We start from the raw sequence: 27,389 nt of genomic DNA, 5'->3' as shown, positions 1-27,389 counted from the left end.
GCAAGTTACTGGAGAGGCAAAACTGGAGAATCTAGGTCTTTGGGCAATTAAACAGAGTGTCTGTGGCTAAGAAAAAGGTACAAAACAATAAGGAAAAAGCATAGGAAGGCTGGAATGACTGGGAAGGGGTGTTTTGATAATGTAACTAGTACTGTTTTAACACCAGTTTCATTAATGGACGTGACAAGAACTATGCCACAGGATACCTTTTTATCAGAAAGTCTCGCAACATTGTACAACTAACGTTCAAAGACTTTTGCTGCGCTATCCAGGAACACTCATCTCTGCTTGTCAGCCTGGGAACCCAAAACATTAAGGCTAAGTAGGAGCTCACCAAGTGCAGATCAAGTTATTGGAAGACTTGGAACACAGCTCTCCATATCAGAGCTTCAGGACTTCTACTCTTCACAGAAAAAAATATATAAACTCAAAAGAGGTATCCCTCTCTCTCTCTCTTTTGAGATAAATTCACACCTAGTAATTTGGATACTGAATTCAAAGTTGTTTTGATACTAGATGGCTGCTTACTGCAAGCATTGAAAAAATACTACAGCAATAAACAAAACTCAGAGTGCAAGATGATTAATTCTAAAATGCATGATGAGTCTAATACTGGTATTCAATGGCTAGGCACAAAGGGGTATTTTGCAAAAGGTACAAAGAAAGTATTTTAGTTGGTTTCAAGACACATTGTCTTAAAAAAAAAAACCAACTATTTCTGCAATGATGCTTTGTCAGGTTTAGAAATGTTAGCTGATTAGCAAAAATGACAGAATTGGCAATCTCACAGGACACAAAATCTGACTGAAAAAGATCTGATCCATGGATATATTAAAATTAATAAAGAAAATTTATTTATCTGGCCCATCTCCCAGCAGGGTTGACAGCAACAGCTGGAGCATGACTGGTAACTCGATGATTTCACTAATTCATCACACAATAACTACCACCAATATTGGGACGAGGGTGAAGAAATTGCCAACATGGCTGGACTTCACCTTCCAACAAGCCCTTTCATAAGAAAGGAGAAAAACGGTGGTGGGAGGCCCTCTGGCCTGATTCACAGTATGACACCAGCCTGTACTCTCCAGTGACACTCTCCTGTACTCTCCTAAGGTGCAATTTTTTTCCCCTCTGTCCCAGAAAAAGTACTAACCTGGAGAATTGGTATTGTTAATTACAGGTGTTTTACTCTTTTGAGGTTGCTCCTATTAAGAGAGAGACACGTTACATAAAACCATCAGATATTGTTTCAAAATACAAAGTAGTAACCATTTTTATTACCAGCTCTTTTTTATACCTATACAAGAAACATGAGGTTTAGGGGGTTATCTGAATGATAAGAAGAGTCATGGTACGTTCAAGACTAAAATATTTGGATTTCATTGGGGTAACAAGTATAATACTAGATAAAGAATAAGCCAAAACATTACATTAAATATAAGAGCCACAGATAAGCCACATGGTCACACTCAATTCAATCCAATCATCATAAAGTTACTGACTGCGGCTGTTAAACTACATGATAAACTGCACACGTTCCGCGACACAGTAATTCTGTTCCTTCTGCATTAGTTAGAATAATAAGCTACACAAGGAATTCATCACAAATCATTCAGGGAATTGCCCTACTATTATTTTGCCTGACAATCAATCTGCCACCAAAGTGAATTAACTTTTAACCTAAAGCGGAGTACAAACTAAATCTCTGGGGGCTGAACAAGGACAACGTGACCTAATTATTGCAGCTACTTTGCAAAACTGATTTCAGCTATGAAGGAGAAAGGTGGTGTATTTGACTGTTGGCTAAGCAGTAAAGATCTAGCTTTTTTAAAAACAAAGAAAAAGAAATTAAAAGCAACTATGCTGATTCCTACTTATTCCCCAGAAAATTATTCATACAGACCAACTCTGTTTTCCGCCACCCTAATGCAGGGGACTCCTCCATTAAGGCCTCACATTAACTCAAACCTAAACACAAACCTGATCTGACCATCATCAATTTCCCACAGGTAACTGAATTTATTTTAGTGGAATTGCTGCAAAATTTATTAGGAGATAAAAATCTAGGCTCTGCACTCTCACGGGGCTAAATATTAGTCCTGTAAAAGCAAAGATTGTTTTTGAGCAGAAGCCTTCTTCACTTCTACTGACAGTAAGACTAGACAGCCCTCCTTAGAAGCCCTTCTAGCTCAATGGTTTCAGTATTTTTCAGACCAGAGACTGCTTTTAAAGGTGAGGGGAACAGGATGACGCTGGGGAGTTTCAAGGAAAGAAGCAATATATATATGTATACATGTTTTTTTATATACATACACATATATATGCACACATTTACATGCACATACATATAAGTATTCATTAGTAAGGCCAAGAAACTTGCATGGCCTAAGTCCTTTCTCCAGACAGGCACATATATATTTGCTAAATTAAATTACCAGGAGTCGAATGCATTTATTTGATGACAAAGATTAACCTTTTTAATCCACTGCTATAACTACAGGAGATGTCCAAAAGCAATGCCTTTAAAAGCTTATTTTCTTGAAGGAATGGGATTTAGAGGGAGATCACATGTAAGGTGGCCCCTCTCCCCTAGCGACAACTTTGCATGCCCTTGTCTTTGGCTGAAGTTACCAGTGCGTTTGCACCCCTGAAAGAAATGAACTTCTACAAATTTTGCAAACGCTGGAAACAGTCTGATGAGCGTCTTCGGGGGGAAAGGTGGGCATGGCTTAGCACTGTGAATGCTGTTGAGCAGTAAACTGGTGGTCAGCCAGCCAGAGAACATGCAAGCCTGAAGCAGACACCACACTGCTAAGTGTAAGGTGCGGAGAACATCACGAGAAAGGTGCAGCAAATCTCAAATCTGCAGGAAACAGATTCAGCAGGTCTGTTTCTCAGAAAAAAGTTTATGTTTCAAAAACAAATTCAGGCAGTGTGCCTAGAAGTGTTTTCCCTTTCTAGAAGAAAACCTACACTTCCTCCTTGAAGCCCTCACAAGTTAACACAGCGGCAAGGGTCACAGACTGAAGAAGAAGAGCCAGGACACACACTCACCGCGCTTGGGTACTGAAATTCAAACTTCACAAACGCATCCAAATCTCTTGGTGATACACCTGAATGAGACAACAACCAGCCAATCCAAACAGCCAATACAGATATTTTCATTGCATCTGTAACGTTGAGCAGGATTTTCAAGAGCACCTAACTGATTTTCGGTAGGACTCATGACCTGTCTCTTGACAACTGAAAAACCCATCCATCAAACCAAAATCCATAGAAAGCTGGCATCCAAAGGAAAACATCTACTTTTCTTAATGCTGCTGTTAGTCCTGAGACAGTCTAGCACAGATGGTTTACAAGCTCCCAGAAACAAGGGACTAAAAGCAGTAACACTGGCAGGAGCAACTCCTGTCTACTGACAGGTCAATGCACATTAAGGTGGTGCAGAGTTAAGGCAGGCGCTCATAACAAAATAGGAGATAAACATGAAACTTAAACTATGCCCAGTTATGAGTGAACCCAGGACGATTTTAAGTTCTTCCCTCTATCCAGATGGAACCCAGATTCTCTTTATTCTTCTGGGTTTTTTTTGTTTGTTTGTTTTTTAAATACTATTTAAAGGGGTTTTGGGGGCTTGAGCCTGAAACCTGGTTATTTTGTTTTAATAAGTGCTGGCTACAGAGGTCTTGACTCCTAAAGTAGTCTTCAAGGTAGAAAAAAAATCTCATTCCCCACTACTTTCCTTACCTACTCAGAAGAAAAAGCCCACATGCCCTGTTGAGTACATACCTGGCGGAGCTGGCAGGTTTATCCCCCTGACAATGAGAAGGTGCATTTCTGTGCTGTTGAGCTCAGAAAATATCCTGTGAAAAAAATAAAGAAGCGTATTCATCCCAGTAGCCCATCACCACCTGATCTACTGTCAGACCTTTTTCAATAGCGCACTCCTACATAGATCATCTACAAAAAAGCAAAGACCACAAACTGAGATAAAAACATTTCTGAGGTATAGTGAAAAATGCCACAAACAAAGCCCAAAGGCAACAGGATTGAGGGAGAAATACGGAGGAAGAAAGAGTGGCTGAAGTAGCAGAATATGAGATGAAGCTGGAGATATTTTGAAAACAAAAGAACCCAGAAGAGAAGTTAGAGAACAACTCCTTCGTATTTTAAGTTGTTGAGAGTGTCCTTTCAGGAATACTGAGCCTAACCCTAGGTGCCACCCAAGTTTGCGGAAGTCTGCAATTCCCTTAAGCAAGAGCTAGAAACCAGAAAACTCATTCCAGCCTGCCTGAGAAATCCCTTTGTTTTTCCACACCTTATCATTTTAAAGGTTCTTTCTTCAAAGTGATGGCTTGGAGGATCCATTCCTTGTGCTCGTGCAAGCTGTAGGATGTCCATGTCCTTTTTACAACCTTGTGCCAGTTTCTCAAACCTATAGGAAAGGCAAACAAACAACAGAAAAGCTATACACACACTGGAACATGAAGAGCATTCTGCCAGGCACAGGCCACAGCATAAGCCTCAGACCAGAGGGCTGAGAGCAACTTGGAGATGCAGGCCTCACAGTTACTGAGCCTTTCACATAACGAGAAGCTTACCAACCTGAACCCCCATCATCTTTAGGGCGGTCAGGCAGACTCAAGCCTGAAATGACCACATTGTGGGATGATTAACAGCAGGAAGCAGGTCTTACCGAGTCGTTTCTGCTACGTTTCCCAGATGCATGAATTGCTTGGAATACTGCAAACACCTCTGTCAACAGAAACAAAAGCAAACAAATACTGATGCACTCAGTGATCCTTACACACAGATTCATGACTGGCAGAGAGCTTTGAGGTTGATGACAACCTAATTTAAGAAAAGCCAAGAGTTTTCCCAAGTCATCCAAAAACATCCCCCCCCTCCGGTCCTTTAAGCCCAAAGTTGAGCACAGCGTTTGTTTGAGCTGTTCTGCCCTATTACTTTTTAATCGCTTAATTTCTAGATATAAGGTTCACCCAAGGGCTAGTCCTAATCATTCGGGTACTATTTTCAAACTTGAGTGCTCATACTTAATAGTGATAATTTGATAGTCCCAAGCCTCCAAGCACACCCTCTGACTTCAACCAGTAGAGAAGCCAACTCTGAAAATTTTCCACTTTAGGACACACAAAATCAAAAGTATTTTAAAAGAAAAACAAAAGACCCCACAGAAACAATGATGGAATTATAATATTAATAAAACCCAGAGAAAGGTAAAAAACCAAACCAACCCAAAACATTTCTAAAAAAGATAAAATGGTCACCTCATGTTGGTCCTTCAGCAATTTTATGAGCTGTGCATATACTTCGTCTGCTTTCTGAGACAGTCTGACATCTTCATGGTGTATGAAGATAAAATCACCCTCATCATCTGTAGGGGGTGATGGCAGCTGCAACACAAGAACACCACATTTCAGAGCCCTTATAGGAAAAAATGAAGTAGACAAAAAGCAGTCAATGTATGGAAAGGTCAGTGAAGGGAGATGGCTTGCTTATTTTCTCAAGGCAATTCCAACACAACCACTACTTAAGCAGTTGTCAGGCAGTGGTGTAAGTCAAAATCCTGTAAATTGTCTTACAGGCCTAGTTCCCCGATTATTTAGGTCAGGAGAGCTATTACAGTGCAGTTTGGTTTCCCCATCTACCCAAATACCAAGAGAAACCAGAGCATCACTTTATCACATGCACCTGATCCTCACCCCAAGATGGAGTTAGGACACAGCTAAGAGATGTACTCACACCCTAAGCCCAGGGAACACTTCCAAGCTGCATGGTTTAAGTGTGCCATTGTAAACCAAGGAGCACATGGTTCATGGAGACTAAATTTTCCTCAAAATCTGGCACATCTGAAGAGCAGCAAAGGAAACAAAACGAAACAAAAACTAAACCAAAAATATAGGGGAATTTCAGGGCTCAGTATCTCCATTTGTCTCTTGAGCAAACTAACTTGTGTCAAGAAATATTTATTAAATCATTTACTGCTTGAAGTAAGCACTTAGATGTCCAAGAATATGAAACAAAGCAGAATACTAACAGTCCTACTAACCTTGGAAATATCAACAGGTTTGCCACATTTTGCTTGCTCAATCTTTAGGTCAAAGCTCTTAGCTGTTCTGAGATACATCTTAGCCTGTTCAAGGTTATTTTCCTTCTTTGCTTTGACGGCTGCCTTCATGTATTGCTTCTTTCTGTTCTCCAGAAATTCCAGCTGTTCCCTAGCTGAAAAACAGTTGTATAAAAACCCTCACTCATCTGACACTGCCATGCCCCTGAAACAGGTTTATCATGCTCAGTTTATAGCCAGAAAAAGGTCAGTAAAAGTACAGATATCAAATAAGGACATTTCCTTACTGCACTTAATTGTTTATTGGCCAGTTTCAATTTCAAGCATCAGAAAAAGAAACAAAAACTTCCTTCTATCATGGCATCCTTCATCAAAAACCTCATAGCACTTCACAAGTGTCACAACAGTAATTACAGCCCCTTATTTGCAGGCAGGAGACAGACTCCAGTACAGCTGACTGGTCCAAAGCAGAAGCTGAATTCAAACTTTCAGCTTGACATGTTAACTTCTAAAAGACAGCGAATATTATGAGCATCTTCCGTACTCATTTCTTCCATCTCCCCTGATCTGTCAGAAAAAAACCCCAGATGAACCAATGCGCAGGCACATTCAGACATATCACCTCTGCTTATCTGTAATTCCTTGCCATCTTGGTTTCTTATTAATTCTTGGGCCTCCTCTTTCTTTCCCAAAACAGTAAGGACAACCACACAAGTCAGAAAAGATTGCTTTGCATTGTACCAGGTCAGTGCATCTTCTTATACCTCACTTAGGAAATGGTACAGCATGAGCTGATTACAGCCATTTCCAAAGATATTCATATTGTATTCACCACTGCACTCTACTTGTGATTACACAAGCTAAACAACACTTGCAAGAGGTGCCCGTTTTAGCAAATAAATATACCAATGACTCTCACACTATGTTCACCGCTGTCAGATGACGACCAACTTATTCCCATCCTTGCAAAAGAGCCTGCTGTCCTGCTGCTGTAAGCAATTTGCCCAGTCAGCCAAAACCAAACTAATTAGACAATGTCGCTAGCCCAGATTCCACTGAGACAAAACGCACAGCGCACTCTGTGAGGCTGAGACACAGAGCACAGGTATTTTCAAAGAAAATCTGTGGAGATCGGACTGAGCAAAGCCATTAATCCAACTGATCTTGGCCCCTTGACTTTGCTGCTATAGGCCTTAAGTGCAACTGCTCCACTCCACTCCCACAGCTCCCTATGCCTTGCGCTATCTGACAAGAAAAAGACAGGTTTTTTTTACAGTTGATTTATCAGCTATGGGCAGCTGTAAGCTGCACTTCGGAATTCTGGGGGGAAGGAGGTAACATTTGGATCACAAAATGCACTTTGGCTAGTGGAATATAGCTTTACAATAGTGAAGTACTGACATTTTGTTGTGAAAAGTCATGTCAGTAAGGATCTGTCCAGGTTCTTGTTGCATCTATTGGTCTTATTTTAAAATACTTGAAATACCCAAGAGAGATTACTGTAACACCAGCGACCAGGTATTATCAATTTCTTCACAGCGTAAGTCTAGGGCAATTCGCTCAAGAGGTTAATATGTCAGCTAAAATTGCAAAAAACAAAACTCCTGAGGATTCATAGATTTTCAAAGCCAAAATGGACAACTACTACATTTTAGTGGTCATTATAAAACAAGTCATGGAATTTTCCAGACAGAAGAGTTATAAGCTAATCACGGTGGCACTGTGAAATGCCTTTGCACTCTGCAAAAGAACTTGCATCAGCCAACTAGACAGTTCTGCTTTGTCCTGAGGGAACTACCCAGGGCAGAATGGCAGAAGGATGGGATTACAGTCAATGCATGACAACAGAATCAGTGAGAGACTGAACGCTGCTGGTGTGTGCCCAAATCACACCGTGAGGTGGTGGCTGTCCCTTACTATCTGTACAATTAATCTTGTACAGACAACTGTTTAGCGACCTTAGCAACAGGAGGACTAGAGATTGATGAACTACTGCCTCTACGCCAGTTTGAGATCCTTGGGTGAAGCACTAGGCAGAAACCGCTGTTTGATGGAGGAAGCTGCATTAGATCAAAGAATAATTCACACTGGCAAGCCGTCCACTTTAATGAGAGTATATGTAGAGTTCAACTGTGAGCAGAGTTAAACATTATGAATCGATACACTTGTTACATCAAAATTAATTAAAAACCCAATCATCCTTATAATTACATATGCTGCCTCTGTGAAATAAAGCTGCATGGCTGGTCTGGATCTGCCCTCCAGCAGACATATATTGAAGCTCCTGTCAGAGGAAATCTATGCCACACATTCAGAGGCTCATATCTAAAATATAATAAAAAGAAGTCTTTACCAAGGTATTAAACTAAACTAGTGCAAACGACTTGCACATGGATCACTGGAAATGACAATCCCTTCACCTTACCAGCTGAAGGGAGATGATCCATTGATTCTGCCTCGTCCAGGGTGGAGGGTGATGTAGCCCGTTTCACATGCTCAGGAGAGCTCTCCTCCTCAGCTACAACAGATGGCACTGTAATTGGCTTAACAACTTGAGTCGGCTTTCCAGGCAGCTGAGCTGGCTTCTTGGCAACTGGGGCCTGTGTCAGAGCTTCATTCTAGCATAACAAAAAGAATTTCATATTAAGTGCATAAAATCTATTCCAGACCTGAGGACAGCATCTCAAGCATCAACAACCATGGTTATCACTATATCAGCCTTCTGGTATCATAACATTCTAGACAGCAAATTTTAACTTCTGGAGGTTTACGAGCCACACCATGCCGGCAGGTAGTTGACTCGTGCAAGCGTCAAACCTCCACTATAGAAGGGACAAAAGGAATGTTTAACAAGGCAGTGATTTCAAAAAAAGCAGATGCATGCAGAAAAAACATCATCCAGGAACTCTCTCCATTAAAAGCTACTCCAGTTGAAAGCACAATCAGCAACCAAATCTGTAGAGACAAAGAAATCAAACCAAAGTCTGAAGGCTGGTGTTGCCTGACAAAAAGCAGTAAGTGTTAAACATCCTGGGAAAGCACAAACATAGGAGCTACTGGAATGCAGGATGAAAGTACAGATTTAAATGCTTTAGAACAACGTAAAGGGGTGGCCAGGATCTGAAGTGTTTGCTTTGAAAACAAAACGCACATACAAGACAGTTATGAAAGAGCCAAACTCTGGACTCATAGACTTTGTAGTTACTGACTGTAATAACATCTCATCCCTCTCTCTCTCCTACACTATAATGCAAACTGAAATTACTACTGAGATCCTGTACTCTTCAGGCTTCTGGGAAACGTATTTCATCTCAGTACCCTTGCTTGACTGGAAATCCAATGGCCTCATCTCTGCATACCATAAGAGACAGCATTTTAACTTTTACACATCCTACTAAGAAATACTAACCTCCTCCTCTTCATCATTCTCCTCCATGTTTGCCAGCTTGCTAGCACTTTCCAGAACAGCAGCTACTGTGCTGTCACCATCCGCTACTGCAACACCAGGAAGAGGGGGAAATCCTGAGGAGGAAAGGAATACAGAAGTAAAGAGTTGCATTAGTCCTACGTTCCATCGTCCATATTTCTCCTTTTCTGTAAAGCTATTTCTATCCAAGTATCTATTATCTAATATGTTGCAGAATTCAGCATAATAAGACTGAGGCCAAGGCCACAAAGCCTTGCTAGATCAAGTCTGAGTGGTGGGCTTAAGATCAGGTCTCTCACAGATATCCAGGCTTAAAGGGATGATGCTAAAATCATGCAATAACAGAGCACAGTTTTCTAAGTTGAGCAACTGGCAGCCAGCCAAAGAACCTCACAACCTCAAGACTTTGGCAATAGAGATGCTCCCAGAACCAGCAAAGAATTTAGTCTCTCTCCTTTGCACAAAAGGAAAGAGGACTGTACAAAGAGTTGCTGGCTCTTTTTTGCCCCTCTCACTGCTGCCTCACCTTAGTTGGTACGCAGTCCAGCAGAAAAATCAGTGCCACCCCACAGAGTAATAAACAATACATCGCTGACATCTGGAGCGTAAGCCTCTAAGACAATCTAAGCCTCTGCTGAAATCTACTGCAATGCAGAGGTTGCAAAGTAAGGCAGAATCACAGTAGTTAAATGTGAAGTGTTTGAAGAACAACCCTTTTCATTATTTTATTATCCTTTTAAGGATGGGAGGAAGGCTTGATGATGGAACATAAACTGTCACTTCCACACTACCAGTTCAGTGTCAGCTTTGAAATACAGAGACTCAGAGCCACTACTATGAAATGTTTGTTAATAGGATTTATCTCATTAATATGTAGCAAGTACTCTTGTTGCTCGTCTCATTAGAAGTACCAAGAAATAATGACTAAACTGCTTCTAAACCTAGAGATGGCTGCTACGGGGACAGAACAAGTTTGAGGTACACAGGCAGGCAGAACACAGAACCCTATGCTGCTGTCCCTGCGTGACATCTGATCCATTCCTCAGCAGCATTTCTGTCTCCAAGGAGGTCAAGGCTGGTGCTTATCATCATCCAGATGCAATGAAATGCACTGCCAGTCCATTATAATCTCATTGCTGGTTCCAGTGACTGCCTAAGGGTTGTCTCCAATGTAAATCATATGGCCTCTAAATGATGGCTGAAAAACATGCAGCTAACATGTCTAAGGAAATTGAGTTATGCATATTTTCAGAGATGCAAATGTGGAGTGCCTCCCTCTTATAGCAACTGATATTTACCAAGAAACAGATCACGTTCTAGAACAAGGGATGCTACACTGCTTTTGAGGGACAGTTTCAAAGCAAGGACCCTCCAAAGCAGCACATGACCTGACAGAGCTGGCACTGCCTACTTTACTACTACTACTACAGTGCTTGCCATTGCCACATTTGACAGTGACAAAAAAGCCACAAGGTCTGTGTCCCTTTTCTAACTTAAAAAATCTAGGCACCACTTTGCAGTGCTAAGTGTATCTTTTCAGATGAACACATCAGGCACAAGACAAAAGGAATGATGCTTCCTAGGGCAGAAACAGTATCGTGCAAATCAGAGGTGGAGCATTCAGAGATGACCTTGCCCAAACCTTTACAAACACAGCACTATACGTTCCGAAGAAGATAAAAAGGACAGAGAGTGCCTCAAGAAGCAGGTTCAGTTTCTGCCTCTGTCACTGTCTCAGTGTGACCACGGGCATGACTTGCTTTGTCTCTGTAGACTACTTTTACTAGCCATGAGAGCTGCAATATTGATCTGGCTTGTGAGGTGTTGCAAGGAGATGATTAATTAAATACAGAGTTCTGAGGCTCCTGCTGGGAATCAATAGAACGGGAAATATCAGGCAATTTTCTTCAGTTTCAAAAATCTCCTTCCAGTAAACTCCGGTTTACTCTTTCCTGTAGGAGGGCTGGCACAGAGGACAGACAGGTGACATTTTCAGCACCTGCCCATGGTTAAGTTGTTTAACTTTTCAAATAGGGCCAGTTTCAAGTTCCAATGCTGTCAAACTGGCAGTCAGTAGTCAGGAATATCCACCAGTGTGAAAGTCTGGGAACATATTAATAAGCAGTTTCACAATATCATCAAACAGCAAGGCCAGCCTACTCACTGAGAAAAAGGAGGAGCTGTTGCACAGGATGTGGAGGCAATATCTGCACACCTCCTTCAGAGCCCAGCAGATATACAGAAGTTGGTATTAGGACATTTTATAGTCACACTTACCAGGAGGAACAGGTAGCTCAGAAAAATTCACTTTTCTCCCTGCTTTATGGGCTCTTATGGCATCCTGGTATTGCTGTAATCAAAGGCACTCAGTAAGACATAAAATGAAGCTGACTATAAATTAGCAATCATCGGTATTTAACCAGCATAAATATTGCTGAATATACAGTATTTTGCTATATAATATGTGCATTGTCTTTATTTCTCCTTCCTCCGAATGTTTTACAGCTTCCCTACAGGAGCTCTTTTCAAACAGAAGGACACTACACAAATTATTTCAGCCTTGAAAAAGTCTTCAGCAAGAGAACTAATTCAAATGGCTTTGCTGGATGCAAGCAGCTTGCTACACTTTCGTTTTACCTTGGCTATCCTCTCGTGCATCCTGCCTTTCCGATCATCCCCACTCGCTTTAGCCTGTGCTGCTGCCGACTTGTACTTCTCAAGCCTTTGCTGCAACGCTTCCAGCACTGTTTTTGGCTGCTGCAGGGAAGCTTGAAATAAGACAGACAACGAAATGCCACATGATTCAGATTTCAACACATATGAGCTGCCTTTTTCCTCCCCTTCCTTACCTTCTGCAGAGACAAAAACGTGATTGCAAGTCTTAGTATGAATACAATTTTTCTAAGGAAAGTTTATTAACTTCCACTTCCATTACTGATCCAGAACAAAAGTACAGATCGGATCAGCAGCAAAAAATAATCAGGAACATTAGCTATGTTTACTCGATCCTGCCGCAGTCCAGTGGGATAGGGCAGACCGTAAAGTGCCTTCCAGCCCTGCTATTTTTATGTTTTGCTACAGAAATCCAAAAGTCCTACCTGAAGCTTCTTGGGTCTGAGGTTCAGGTGTTGCAAGATCCTGGGAACTTCCCATTGGAGCTGATACCTTTTGCTTGGATGGATCTTGTACATTTCCTAGGCTTTCAAGATCTGCAAAGCAAGGAAAGCGGGAAGTCTCACAGAGTGTTCCATAAACAGCAAGTCAACCCATGTTACTCAGAAAACCATCAATTTGATCACATCATTTTCCTGAAAGCTTTTTGGCTTCAAAACAATATCTGCATGGCTACGTAAGTCTAAGGTTCCTATTATTCAGAGAAAATGCTTTGTAATAGAAAATCTCAAATGCTGATTTAATTTAGGTTAGTGCTGCTTGAGGGAAAAGAGAAAAAAAAAGTAGTAACACCAGTTCAAGCATTCTAAGAATTCTCTCCCCAAAATATAACTTGGTATCTTGGCAGATGAAAAGAATGAACAAGATTGCTAATTGACTAAAATATCCTAGTAACAAAAGATGTGCTGAAAAAGGGAAGCAAGTACCATCTATTCAGACACCCCAGTTTCTGGCATTGTGTAACAGTGGTTATTTCAGAAAACTACAAAAATATCTGCTGCAAAAATCTTGCACTTTTTAAGGCAAGATTATATCATGGGTGAAGTTATTCTCTAATGCCATTTGGTGATCAGTTTATAACTTAAGGAGTCATAAATCTTATGATTTACTGAATTAAAATAACCTATCATTTAGTTTCTTAGAATAAAATAATCTACTAAAGTCAATTGTTTAAAACACTGAGTTGCACAAACCAGGTATTAATTGTTGGTGGTGATACTACATCTATTTAAAAAAAAAAAAAAAACCAAACCCAAAATTAACAAACAACTCTTTTACAAGGATCAAAGTATCTTTAATATTGGTAACTTGCTTTAAGGTTTAGATTTTACTGCACTGCAATCTTTTTGTTAATCTCTTAATCTGAATGTTATGAACTTCAGTTGAAACACATAACACCATCAAATATCACAGTAAACTTTACGAATGCGCCATTACCCTTCTTTCCCTTCCCCTTCACATACTGGCTGCTCTTATCTAAAGTTATAAAACCAGGAATATTAGAAATCAAGTGATCTTCAATCCTTCTTACAATTTTGCAATCAAATTCACAATCATTCCATTACAGCATAGAGAGACTTCTAAAAGGGTTTTGTAAGACGAGCCTTACCCTGAGGAGATGGAGGCATATTCTGGAGGTCTATCGGCTGCCCACTATCCAAAGCTTCCAAGACCACATTAAATTTCTAGTGCAGAAAAAACAAAACAGGAGATTTATTCTAGTATGTCCAAGACTTGCTAGCTGCCATAATGAGTATTTGACACTCAATGCATGTGGGTACAGCATAGGGTACATTTAGCATGCAGGATTTCTCGTGTGCACACCTTGCCTGCCTTCATGTATTCCTTTGCTTTCTCCAGGTCCCCTTGCTGCTTGGCTTTTAGAGCTGCTAATTTATACTCCTTCTGCCTCATAAGTAGCATTGCTCGTGTGCTGCTGTTCTGGAGATCTGTGAGAATGAAACAATCCTGAGACTTACACAGAGCATGCAAGATATGCATCCCTCGCTATGTCCATCTATTCAAACCTGCATTAGTCCTCTTTTGCTTTGAATCACACAGCCATCTTACAAAAGTCCCTTTTTCCTCCAGTCTCCAGAAGTCCTACCAGACGTAACAATCCCACTTTTCCCAATTAAAAAAAAAAGTCTTTTAGTCAATATCTCAAAACTCTTTAAAGCTTGGAATTCCACATGTCACAATATTGAAGGAGAAACTGAGGCACGGGAAAAGTTAAGTGAAAGATACCAATACAGTGCGTGTAAGAGCTCTGTAACAACTGATTCCACTGCCAGAAATCCAGCATCCCACTGACAGCTCTATCTGAAACATTCAGCAGGGAAGTTCCAACATAAGCACTGCTTTGCTACACAATACAAATATCAAGAAAGATGCAACATTAAAATAGCGTTGCAACTCCTTATCCTCTCGGAGCACGGTACCTGTTTCCACGATAGGACTAGAAGCAGCATGACCCTGTAAAGACTCTGATTCCAGATGCTGCACTGCCTCATGAGAGGTCTTCTGCTCATCATCTGCAGCAGACTCAGTTTTATTCTCTGGTAGGACACTGACCGAATTTCCTGAGTTCTCTAGCTCCACTCCTATGGCTTGAGATAAGCGAGAAGAACTCTTTCCTGTTGCAACAGGAGGTGGCATTTCTTCCTCATTGATTTTTTTGCCTTTCTTCACTGCAGCCAGCATGGTTTCCAGTGTCTGGCAGAGATGGAACAACACAGTCAATAAGCATTTTCATCAAACATATTACTAGCATAAAACCATTAAAACACAAATTCATTCCCTTATTCGTGATGGGATCTATTACGCACACCACTACAGATTGCTGCACTTTAGCTCCCTATTTTTCTGCAAGGCCAACTTCAGTGCTAGTGAAAGGTGTCCAATTATCAGAGCAACACAATGCAAAGGACTTGTTACCCAAACTACATAATCGCAAGTATCTCAACACTTAGAATTATTGGATAGCTGATGTGGTCCACTCAGCTTTGTCACAGAAAGGCACCAGTGAAGCCATTTATACCAACTGTAGATGCATTTTATGTCTTTAAAACAAAATAAAATACACTACTCTGAAATGTCACTGCCTATGGGGATTCAGAGAAAGGATTTAAGATTTAAGATTCTAATGCAATGAGAAAAGCCATTAAATACTAACAAAGGAAACGGAGCTTCAGCTGGTATCCTCTGGCAAGAAGCTCTCACCATCTGTAACATGGGTCAACTGCTGCTCGTTTTTTTAAAACGCTTCCTCCACCACAAATATTACCTTCCTCAGTATTTTTTTTTATTTTAAGGTTCAGACAAAAGACCACCATGCACTTCAAGCCAAAACAAAAAAGTTTTACTTCTTTTGTCTTCCACAGAAACTGAAATGGAAGCATAGAAAGACAACAACAACAACAAAATCTCATCAGTGCCAGAATCACTGCTATTTTTGGTTAGCCATGACATTGTTTGACCTATTAAGCAACAGTGGTAGAGATGCTTTGGTCTGACTGCATGTGAGATTGGGGTTCAGACCAGTACAACAACCCACACACAGCTCTCTCTTCTCCACGTGTGGGATGACAGACTGACTTGACATGGAATTAAACGCTGAGATTAAAGTTCACAGTTCCAAGAACTACATACAAGAGATAACTGTACACCATTTGTTGGCATGTCATTTTGCTAATTAAGGAACTGTGAGCTGTGAAGTGAGACCTATCCTTAGCTACACTGCCTAGGCACAGGGAAACTCCCTACCTTGAAAAATAAAGGAAGTGGCAAACAGTGCACTAAGCTTCGTTATTGTAGGAAATAAGCTGGCTTGCCTATCCCTCTTGCTCTCTGAAAGGTCAGGTGGTTTCATGTACATTCCTTTCGGAGCTAGCAGGCAGTGGACACATACAGACTTCTCCTTTCTTGTGCATTTCCACCCCTGGGTTTGGCCTCAGTTGTTCCCTTTGTACCCTAAGACACCTGGTAGCTAGTGAGACATTACATTCTTCCCTCAGTGAACAGTGCTGAGGTATAAAGCTTTGCTCAAGAAGACAGAGCTGGCTGCTGTCTGAGGTGATGCAGGAGACCAGATGAAAGCAAACAGGGAAATAAAGGCACTCTGCGCAGCAGTAATCACCGAGCACTACCAACTAACTACAAGCACGCCACCTGGCTGAAAAGATGCAAAGCTGAAGAAATCGCTCCTTGCTGCAATTTTTAATTGTATTAATGAAAAATCCCGTTCTATTCATTTTCAAGCTCAGCCAACACACTCAAGGCAAGGTATCACCTTCCTTTGTCTCACAGAACTGAGTGGAAGGTTAGTGCCTAAGGGAAGGCATCAGTGGTGAACTGGAAGGTATATATGCTAGGAAAGCTCCTAAACTTTGCGTTAAGGTAACACTAAACAGTCATCACAGGTCAAATTCAGATCTAGACGGGTGGGTTTAACATAAGCATTTACCACAAACCCCGGGCTCCAGCTACCACTAGCCACATTCAACAGAAACAAAGCTGATGCACAAACGGCAGCTGAAGTTACACTTTATCTGTGTATTTGCTACATCAGATCAGCAGTAAGTAACAAGAAGTGTTTTTAAAGTAACTCAAGGCAGCATATTAGCATTTCTCTCCCCTTTCAACAAATTCACACATCTGCAAAGACTCGAAACTACACTTTAGAGAACTGACTTTGCCTCCCCCTCATTCACATACATGATGAACCCAACTTACCTTAAGGCCTCTTTCGTATCGGCGTATCTTGGCACTCTCACCTGACTCCTTTGCGTTAGAAATTGCTGTCCTATAGTTAGCAATTCTCTTCTCTATTGTCTGTTGCAGCTCACTGGTAACAGCAGGAAGTGAGGTGGTCTCAGAAAAAATAATAAAACAAATAAAAAAAAACTTATTTCATCCAACTATATGAGTTTTCCCATAGCACTGAAAAACAAATACTCCTCTTCTACACACACTCCCGTTAACCAAGAGCACAAGGACGAAACAGTCTCTAAAACAGAGGAGCACTTGTACTACGCTAACAGTCCCTGGATCCACCTCTGGGCTTTCTCTCAAAGGCGTAATAGAGAAGAATGGGTGGAGACATTTAGAAAACTCACAGTCACAGGGTAATTGGAGCCATGTGGTTAGGGAGTAGGTGAAGAGAACAGTAAAGTCTCTCAAACACCAAACAACAGAGGGTGTGAAGAGGTATTTTGGCACAAATCTTGACTTTTTCTTATTTTTAAAACATGCTAGTTCACTCCCTTCTGGGGTTCTTAAACCTGGTTTTACTACAACAGCTCTTTTTCCTCCTCCTACAGCCTGGAATGAGTTCAGTGACAAAAGCAGCCTAAGCAAAGTTACGAGTAGCTACTTACAAACACTCCACAGCTACAGAGACCTTTCAGATGGCTACTGATGTAATTATTGCCATTTTCTCTATAGAAACACTCTCAGACCCATTTATTAATGGACCCAATGCACAAGGGCACTGGAATCTGTAGCACGACAGAAACATGGCAGTAACTGAATAAAGAATTTGACTGCATGAGGATTGCCAAATTAAGCTGAGAAAGCTAATGGTACTGAGAAAAATTCCACAAAGATGTCAAAGACGCTGAGTTATAGCAAGTCTCACAATTTCAGCATACCACTCAATACTCTGAGGATGAAGATGCAAACTCTGGAAGCCTGAACTGCAGTCTGCATGCTCATATGTATAATGAGGGACAAGACATGCTTGATTCCAACTGTTTACCTCCTCAATTCTACGTAACATTAAAACTCATCCTCTGAACAAAGCAAAAAATTCACCTATGTCAATACAGCATCGGTTTCCACAGAGAACACAGCAACGGTGTAGTTCTTCCTTCCTTGGAGGACAAGACGACCTCTCTAGATCCTTGTTTGTGACTCTTGTATAAGTTGCATGACAACAGCAATTCAGCAAAACTGTCAGGAACATGAAGCTCTGGCCTACCTGTGGTGGTAGTTCAGGTTTCTCATTTTCTGGTTCAGCTGTGGATGGCTCCATTGCTATCATTTCATCCTCACAGCTTCCTGTCTCACCTTCCACCCCCAGAACTTCTTCCAATTCTGCCTAAAGTAAAAGTAAAAGCCAACAAAAGGCTTTTCCTCAAAATTTTCTATTTCCTCAAAAGACAAAATAAAATCAAGCCTCAAGCTCCAAAATCTCTGGATGGACTTTGAACCTAGAGAGTCTAAACATCTTATATTCTGGTCTTTTTTTTTTTATTTTATTTTTTATTTTTAGATGAAACTGCTTCCTGTATTCACAACAGGAAGCCAGATACCACTCAAAAGCCACACTGCAGCTCCAGGATCACCACACAAGTTTGTGGTTAGAGATCTGAAGCTGGAGAATTTCAGAGAATTACTTTTACAAAGACCATTCGAATCAAAATTTGAAATTTCCAAAAAGCATCTATTAACAATGACAGTCAAAATCACTGTTTAACACTCCTTCTCTAAACTCTGCCAACTCGATCACTCACTGAAATAACAAAGAATTTCTTGGGAGATATTCTCTCAGGCCAAGCACTACTTGAAGCAGTAGCAAAACGGTGACAGACATCACTTTAAGGAGAACGTCCCTGACTGTATTTCACCAGCTGACATGGAATGGAATTCCCTCTGTTCCCCCCACATCTCTAAGACTCTCACACATATGAATGTTAGCTGGGAAACTCTCTTACTCGGGTGTGCAGGGGTTGGATCCTGCAAAGCCCTATAGCTAATGGAATGCTTTTGCAATAGTTTAGCTTCTCACCACAAAGTGAACAGACATTTTTGATAAATGCAGTTCCGTTAAAAGAAAACAAACAAACAAAGACATACTAAAACTTTTTGCTAACAAAGTTATGCATACCAACAGGTCTGTATCTTTCTCCAAGTCTTCACCATCTGCTTCTTCCTCCTCATCTTCATTCAGGTCCTTCATACACTCTGCAGCCATCTTTTCAATATGATCCATGGGCAGAGGAGCTGCAAAAAGAAACCACAAGGAGCCATAAACCCTAAGTAACAGTTATGCAGTCACTGGATATAAATTCAAAAGGAGTTGCTACCAGCTGAAGAGAGCAGTGACTTCTCCTCTTGCTGCCCCTTTACTGCATAGTGTCATAGGTAAACGAAGATATATTCGTGGATAAAGGACAAAGACTGGGGAAGTGAATATCCAGGAAAAAAGCAACACTAGTCTTTCTGACAGTGAAGGCAGGCAATGACAAGGAAAATGCCTGCATCCAAAAAAGCTCAGAAATTAGATGACAGGGAGAAATAAGGTCTGTTTACTAATACAAGGAACTCGAACCACAAAACCATAAGCACCGTGATAGACTAGCAGGTATGGTGGGTCACAACAATGCTCAGAAAGCATAGCCACAAAAGAGATACTGTGGTAGGTTTGCACAGTAATGACATTTAAGACTGAGTAAGAAAGACAAGTAGGACTGGATGAAACAACTGCTTCAGGGAAAAATTAAATAGAAGTCACCTCAAGCTCCTAGGCTGATTAAATACAGGTAAGTATCTCTACAATATTATTTACAGAAATAACGAGTAATAGAAACTTTGTCATTATGGAAGACTTGAATTTTCCAAAGAAAAATTGGAGAATACTACTATTCTTTGATGTTACATCAAAACTATATTCCTCAGTTAAGATAAAAATCAATGGTAGCACAAAAGCAAACAAATATAAACTGTTGATGAATAAATCTCATTAGAGGTTTATATCCATGAAAGGGAATTACTGGAGCAGCCTCTGTTCCCAGTAGGAATAAACATCTGAACTAGTTTTAAGCTGATGATAGATATTTATGAAAGGTATTTATGACATGATTGTCCGTATTAACAAGGCCTGGACTCAGTATCTTTGTCAGGCCTTTCTGTTCTGTGTCCTTTGCCTCATGTCAGTCTACCCTAACAAAATGTAATTCACTCCCGGTGAATTCTGACTGACAGAATGAATTCTGACCCCGTATGGAACAGAAGTGGTCCACATCTATCCATCCCTAAGTGGCAACAAACTATTTCTTTCTCTCAGTTCTATCCCTTTTCTTCTCTCCCTCATGCTGAACTAATTTGAGTTAAAAGTACTCTAATTCCCAAAGATCTGCATGTATGGATATGACCAAGTTAGCCCAACAGTTAAATGCATGAGACACAGATACTTGCATTAAACATCCCAGCACATCTGCTGGTAAAACCTGTTTGCGTTTTCTTTCAAAGCCAAAAATATGTTATTGTGTGTATTACAACAGTGCATACAACCATAAATCAGAACAAAGTTCAAGGCATTTACCATAAATAGCGCTGAGCTCAAAGAGTTCCCAATCAAACTACAACTAACTAAACCACCGGAGTTTTGCACAGGGTCTACATTACGCTTGAGACTCCAACAGCTGATCCATTTTCTCAGTATACAGACTTAAGCACAAGAATGTCTCTCTCTCTCTCTCTCTCCATCTCACGTTAAACTGGGTACATATTTATCCTTTGAAAATGATGATGCACATAAACATCAATTCTAGAGACATACTGAACAACACAAGCCATAAGCCAAACTCCTGGCTGTTGACAGGACAAGCAAGAAGGCACAGCAAACTATCCATGTTTGCAGACAGCAAGAAAGGAAGGCAAGAAAAATCTTTCTACCTTGAGAAACTACTTGTTTTACACATCAAATGCTACTACAAAGTCACACTTGGCATACAAAATCAGAACGCTCCAAATCAAGGCATCATACTTGTCCTGAGCCCAAGAGCAGCAGCAGAACACTGGCACAGAGAACTGCCAAGCAGATCAGAAAAAGCGCTGTTTCTTCTGCTTCTCTAACTACACTTCCACATTTTCTGCATTGCTGCCTCATGCTCATGAGGTTTTCCCTTTTCCAAATCTTTCTTGGCTACTTTCTCTTGCAATTTCTCTTCAAGCTTCTGGTCTTTACCCTGAAAACTCTACTTAATTCCTCCTCGCCAAGTTCTCATCTCTACTTCATGCTGTGCCAAGCACATCTTCCGTAACTATCAACTTCCTCCACACACTCTCAAAGGTGAAGTTATTTACACACAAATCCCAGCTGTCCACGTAAACGCCTCCGATACATCCCTATGCAGACATGTGACTGTGACTCACCAGTGTCAGTAAATGTTGAGTAAAATATAGATCTTCAGGACAGTTTTACAGTCAATTTAAACAGATCTAAAATGGATCCCATCCTTCCCCTGCATTTGCTGAAGCAGCTGAAAATTAACCCAGGTACAAAGCTGTTTCTGTTCAAATAATCTAATTTACCGTATCAGTGCTTCAGTATCTATATCAAACACATTGCTCATATATTTGACCCTTAGCAAAACTCTGCAACTAGGATAGCAGGCCACATCCAACGGCAGCTGGCTGTATTTCAAGGGTCAGAGTGTCCCTTACGTGAAGCCCCATTAGAGGCAAAACAACCAACCGAGCTTGCTTGGATGGTTGGTTCAGCTCTAATCCAGTATGGCAAGTTGAGGCTACAATTTCAAACATCTGTGTGGCTGACCAAATGGCATTTATCAATCACAGATAGCAGAGATCTCTGTACTTGAGATGTTGCAACAGTATAGCTTTTGCTGCCTGCATCTTCAAGCTAGAGGGAGAGATCACTTCCCCCACCACCATCAGAGCTCTAGAATGTAAATCCAGGAGTGAATTACTGCACCTTGTGCTCAGCCAAGAACCAAGCACTAGTGCATATTGTACTGGGTCCCTTTTTTCTGTCCTTCTCCAGACAGGATCTGTTTCTCCCCTGTCCTTACTGTACCCTCCTCCTTTCTGCATCCTGCCCCTGCCATGCCCCATGTCCCCATCACTACACTGTACCAGGTCTCATGAGTCCCCAGTGCCAGCTGTCCAGTTGTTCATCTTCCACGAGCTTCTCATCTATATACTCCCAATTCTACCAGGAAAACAGAATAGCTGTAAATGATTTTGGAAAATAGTTTTATGAGCCATAACACATACCTTTAGAAGGCACAGTAAATGTTAATTTTTCACTGTCTGAAGTTTTATTTCCCTCTTATAGAGACTGAAAAAACACATTAAGTGACATAATCGGGGAGAGAAAAGAAGTCAGCACTTGAAAAGCTGACAATTCAAGAGCTCCTGACACACAGATCCTCAAAACACTATCCTGCAGGTTTTAACCATGAGTAACCTAGTCTAATGGCAGAAGTTCTGCTATTGGGCTTATTAGCACAATTATGCTTATTAGCTTTAAGGGTTTACTACAATCTTGAAATTTGTAGAGTGGAAATGATTTAGAATTTAGTTTTAGATACAAACACCTCCTCTGTCTCTCATCAATTACAGTGTTTAGACAATCACTTTTTCTAAATATTTTAAAATTCTTCATTTCCCTGCTGCTCTGTGTGAAGGCCCTTCAAATATTACAGGCAAATTACTGCAGAACTGCAAATAAGGCTGTAGTTGCACTAACCCTTCTTTCCAGCATCTGCTCACACACCTGTAGCAAGGCTAGGTCCCATTCTCCTTGTCCCATCTCAACCACTTGCTGCCACTCCTCCCTCGCAGCCACAGCAGCGTTCAAATACACAGGTAACAAACCAGATCAAGGAACTGATTCAGCTTAAAACCTAGCCAACAACAGAAGTTTATTTTTATAGATCAGTTTCCTGAACCAGCTCACCCTGCAGCTCCACAAATACGCATACCAGCTTAGAGGGAGAGCACTAGAGTCTCTAGTGACTAGAGTCACTAGAGACTGCCCCTCTCAGCAGCGGCCTTGATTTATAGTAGATTACGGCAATCCTGTAAAACACTGCATAGCTGCATGCAAACACTATCAGACAAAATTAACAGATGCTTAAAATATTAAGAATAGTAATGATCCATTCCAAGAGACACTCTAACCTCCCGCATAACACAAGCTGCAGGATTCTCCCAGTAATTTCATCGGTTCCAGGATTTCCCTCTTAAAAGGGTATTCAATTTTGGTTACAGACTCCAAGTAACTAAGAATATAATGTGCATTCAGTAAATTCAGTCTTTAAACAAAAACAGAAAAACAACCAAACAACAAAAAACCCACCCTCCACAAGAAACACAATTTCCATTTTGAATTCATCTAGCACCTACTACATGTTTTTATGACTTCCTATACTAAACAAGCATGTCTTAATTTAGTTATTTGACTGGCTAGCCATCATATATCTTTTTCCTTTGTCTACAAAAGCATAGACAAAAAAACCCTCTTACCCTTTTTGTGGAGTAACAGCTTAAACCTTTCAAAGTAAAGGAAAGAGTTGTTGCAAGTTCTATCAGTCATGAAAAAACATTTTAGATAAATCAGTGATTTGTAAATAGGTATCTTTAATAAATTATTCAGATTGTCAATAAATAAAACCCAGATACTTTAACTTACTTTTCCCTTTCGGTTTTGATTTCCCTTCTTTCACCTTCGTTCCTGTGATAGCAGCAAGCTCTGCTTCTAGGTCCCCATCATCCCCACCTTCCTCTGCACCCAGAAGCATCTCTTCAGGATTGAAATCTACGAACAGCCCCAGCTGGAGCCAAGGGAAAATAAAAAAAAAAAAAAAAATACTGCAGTTAGAACAGAGATGACACTCAAAAACATCACCCTGCATGGATTATTTAAACCTTTTCATGCATTCTGGATTCTCTTCATTTTTTTTAAAGCCCACTATCATACTACTTCTCTTACCAAAACAATGCATACCAGGCACCCATAACTGACGTAACATACATAAATCTTAATAAGCCACAACTACTCCCTCTAAAACTCTACACAATCAACAATTTTTTTAAAATCAAGCCTATCTAATAGTCTGACGTAACAAGGTAAAATAAAATGATGTCTGTTATACTGAGCCTCACGAAGCAGATATCATCAGGGAAGTTCAGGGCAGTTCCTGTAACAGCTAAGCTAAAAAATATTCAGTCATTCACACAATCCAGGTCTGACATGCGTACACTGCAGAGATTTCACCCTTATCTCTCGGAAGAAGCTGTATTTACACATAGAGAACTGTTCTGTACTTCTCATTACCTCAGTTTGTAAATCATAAGTAAATGGAAAGTGCATGCACACACACAGAGAAACATAACCATTACAAACCCAGCAATGCCTACACTACACTGGAGGAAACAATCAACTGCCTGGAACAGATCATCAGCTAAGCGACAGCGTCTCAGGCAATATTATTAATAACAGTAACCAGAATTTGACAAAGTAGTGGGGGTTATCACTCAATTGTTGTAAAATATGCCAAAGGACATAAGTATCAGAGAAATCTCTGAGGTCTTAGTCTAAAAGGGAATCTTCTAAGATGCCATTTTATCATGATTTTTATATTGCTGGTTAAGATACAAACTGTCCCAGAAATAACAATATTTTTATTCAAAGTATGCTGAGCTTTTTTATAAATGCGAATTAACTGAATTAGATCCATCCTATGAGGTAGGTGGAGCGGCTTTCCTCAGACCTTTTCAAAGCACAAGGCCCTGTTGGCTTATTGGTCTTCACATGGCCAAGTAGGCAGCAGTTCGGCCTCTCTCAAGCAAAGGAATAAAAATTGGTTGTCATTATTACAAGGGTTAACAATCTCCTCCTGCCTCCAAGGATGTGAAGTGCTGCCAGAAGCTGAAGCTGCCTGTCAGTTTATAAACTAGTGTGAATAAGTAATGACAACTTTTTTTTTTTTAACCCTGTAGGAATCAAGGTGCTGGCAGCTACTGCCTTGAAATATTTTGCGTCCCTCTTTGAAGCCTTTTATAATCCCAAAGGAGAATGTGAAATATAGCTGAGAAACACCAATTCCAAGGACCAGGAACAGCATTAAAAAAATCAGCAGCTATTTGTTTACTAGCCCCGATCCTGCTCTTGACATTCTGCAAGGCACTGGGCAGATCGGTTAGCCACCCTCTGCCTTATCCATCTCCCTTCCGTAAAACAAAACTAACACATTTGCAGTCTTGGATAGAACGGAAAGAAGGTCAGGACAAGATTTAATCAGGAAATATTTATAACGGTGATCTAAAGATTCAAGTTCTATGGAACATACGTACACCTTTTATCAATGTGCAAAACGGATCAGGAGCCCATGTGATCTGTTCATTACTACACTGCAAGTGTAGAAAGCGAAGCAAGCGTAGTAATGAATGAAGTCAAGAACAGAATCCAGCAGTTCTAGCTCTAAGTCTATCAATTTGTTCAGTAAGGCACATTTCCAATGAAATTAATAGTATTAAACAAATGTTTAATAAAACAGAAAAAAGAGGTTATAAAACCCTCGCAGTTGATACACTACATAGCACAAGAACAGTTTAAACTGAGTTAATTCGCAAGTGAACAAGCCATTAGTGTATTTGTTTCAAGAAACAATCCTCCATGCTGTAAGACAGGCTGAGTAACTAACTGTATTGATTTAGAAATTAGTAAAATAGGTTAATCAGCTCCTTTATTTACTCCTTATCTTTTTTGAGTGTGGTTTCTTTTTTTGGAAGGGGGAAGGATATTTTCACGTTTTATCTTCTCCCTTGTTCAAATGGACTAAATTATATACTACCTCTCCAACTGAGAAATGCAAACTTCCACATGAGAGCAATGGCGACATGACAGATCTCTAACTAAACCATTCTGCCTCCAGTATGAGAATACTGGTTCCTAAGAAATCACCAAAAGATATTATCTTAGCCATTTTCTCTATTCTAACATCCTATTCCAATCTCTTTTCATACTTCCCTATATTCTTACCAGTTATTCCTCCTCTGTATGTAACTTGCCTCTATTCTACCTTCAAAGGTTTCTAAAGTTCCATTCTGGTTCTAACATATTCTTTAACCCTAACCGTACTCCATTTTTCTTCCACTATTCTAACCAGAATTTTGCCTTGGCTTTATTTCTAATTTTGAAACTGTTGCCTGACTTCTACACCTGCCAACCATGACTAAATCATGTTTCTCTCCTCCAGGCTTCTGAAATTACATCCAAAGGTAAAGAGTATGAAAAAAAACCCAACACACGGACACATCCAAGCTCACCTATAGCTACAGCAGGGGGACACAGGCTTATCAGGCTATCTGTTGCAAGAAAAAATGACTATACGCAGGGAAATCAAAGTTAATTGTCTCTGGTGTAGCACCTTCATGTTCTCCCATATGTGCCCCTGAATTTGTTACTTGATATTCTGGTCTTCTTATTTCTCTTTTCTTAGAGATGTAAGAAAAACCTCCATATAGTTATTGAAGTTATTATTAAATCTCAATGTAGCTGGGGCAGGAAACTACTATAAGCATGAGTCATGAGGTCTCATGCAATGATTACAGCATTACAACACTGTGGCTTCCCCGCAAGACCTCCACTGCTGCATATCAGATATTTACTTTAAGAACGCTCTAAAGGAGAAAGCAGGAAAACAGGCACCGCACTATTTACATGTTTTCATGGTCCTGCAATATCTTATTAACGCATGGGACATTCTTGCAGGAAAACAGCAGCAAGAGGTCTGAACGAGACTACCCCGCAGAGCAGCAGGAATAGGAGGTTTCCCTACCTGCTTCGCAACCACATCTCCCTGGCCCTTTGCCTTCCTTACCTGCTTTGCAACTGCAGCTCCCTGGCCCTTTGCCTGAGGGCTTTTTTTAGGTCTTCTGCCAAGCATGCTGGTTCATGAATTTCAGAGGATTATGTCTCTAAGGGACTGAGAGCACATGAAATTGAACGTCAGTCAGTATCCTCGCCTGTCTCAACGCACTGCAAACTGGACGAAGGCAGGCAGCACGCAGCAGGCTGTGCACAAACCCGCAGCTTCTCCCGGCGCCCCCGAAATACTGGGCAACACCAGGAGGGAAGGGGGGCCGGGGGGGGCACACTCCATGTAACACGCTCCCCAGGGCCCAGGCCTGCCAGCGCCGCCTGCCGCCCTCCGCCGGGCCGGCCGCACCCCTCCCTCCGCCTGAGGCGACTCACACCCGGCGCTGCCCCGCTCCGGCCCGGCCCGGGCGGCTATCCGCGGGCAGGCTGGCGGGACGCCCCTCCGCCGGACCCCGCCGCGCCTGAGGGCGGGGCAGGCCCGGCCCGCCCCGTACCCCTGCGGAGCCCTCCCCGCCCCGGCGCAGGGAGGAGCCGGCGGAGGCGATAGGCTGAGCGCCGCGTAA

The 27,389-nt window shown here is 41.1% G+C and overlaps 1 protein-coding gene across 7 annotated transcripts in view; it reads right to left on the bottom strand.

Annotated features, from left to right (window-relative positions):
- The window catches only part of CC2D1B (coiled-coil and C2 domain containing 1B), a 37,796-nt gene that overhangs the window by 10,233 nt on the left and 174 nt on the right, over positions 1–27,389 (bottom strand). For 2 of the 7 annotated variants that reach the window (XR_015698657.1, XM_087730749.1), the window contains exons 2-21: positions 26,828–26,932; positions 23,635–23,776; positions 19,081–19,196; positions 18,172–18,291; positions 16,926–17,063; positions 14,633–14,906; positions 14,016–14,140; positions 13,801–13,876; positions 12,617–12,727; positions 12,156–12,286; positions 11,796–11,868; positions 9,501–9,613; positions 8,517–8,709; positions 6,074–6,246; positions 5,292–5,417; positions 4,700–4,758; positions 4,322–4,438; positions 3,793–3,866; positions 3,058–3,116; positions 1,157–1,208 (exon numbers count right to left, since the gene is read on the bottom strand). Coding sequence is in view for 6 of the 7 variants with exons in the window: in XM_087730749.1 (XP_087586875.1) it covers positions 1,157–1,208; positions 3,058–3,116; positions 3,793–3,866; positions 4,322–4,438; positions 4,700–4,758; positions 5,292–5,417; positions 6,074–6,246; positions 8,517–8,709; positions 9,501–9,613; positions 11,796–11,868; positions 12,156–12,286; positions 12,617–12,727; positions 13,801–13,876; positions 14,016–14,140; positions 14,633–14,906; positions 16,926–17,063; positions 18,172–18,291; positions 19,081–19,196; positions 23,635–23,776; positions 26,828–26,893 (2,338 nt within the window). In the remaining variant the exon portion in view is untranslated. The other 5 variants (XM_087730750.1, XM_087730751.1, XM_087730753.1 and 2 more) reach the window with 5 other exon arrangements.

The sequence above is a fragment of the Nipponia nippon genome, unplaced genomic scaffold (assembly GCF_047370975.1).
Source record: "Nipponia nippon isolate SJK-2023a ecotype South Korea unplaced genomic scaffold, ASM4737097v1 scaffold_5, whole genome shotgun sequence".
NCBI classification, from domain to species: domain Eukaryota; kingdom Metazoa; phylum Chordata; class Aves; order Pelecaniformes; family Threskiornithidae; genus Nipponia; species Nipponia nippon.
Note: the sequence above shows the minus strand (reverse complement) of the source record. Positions and strands in the feature narration are given on the sequence as shown.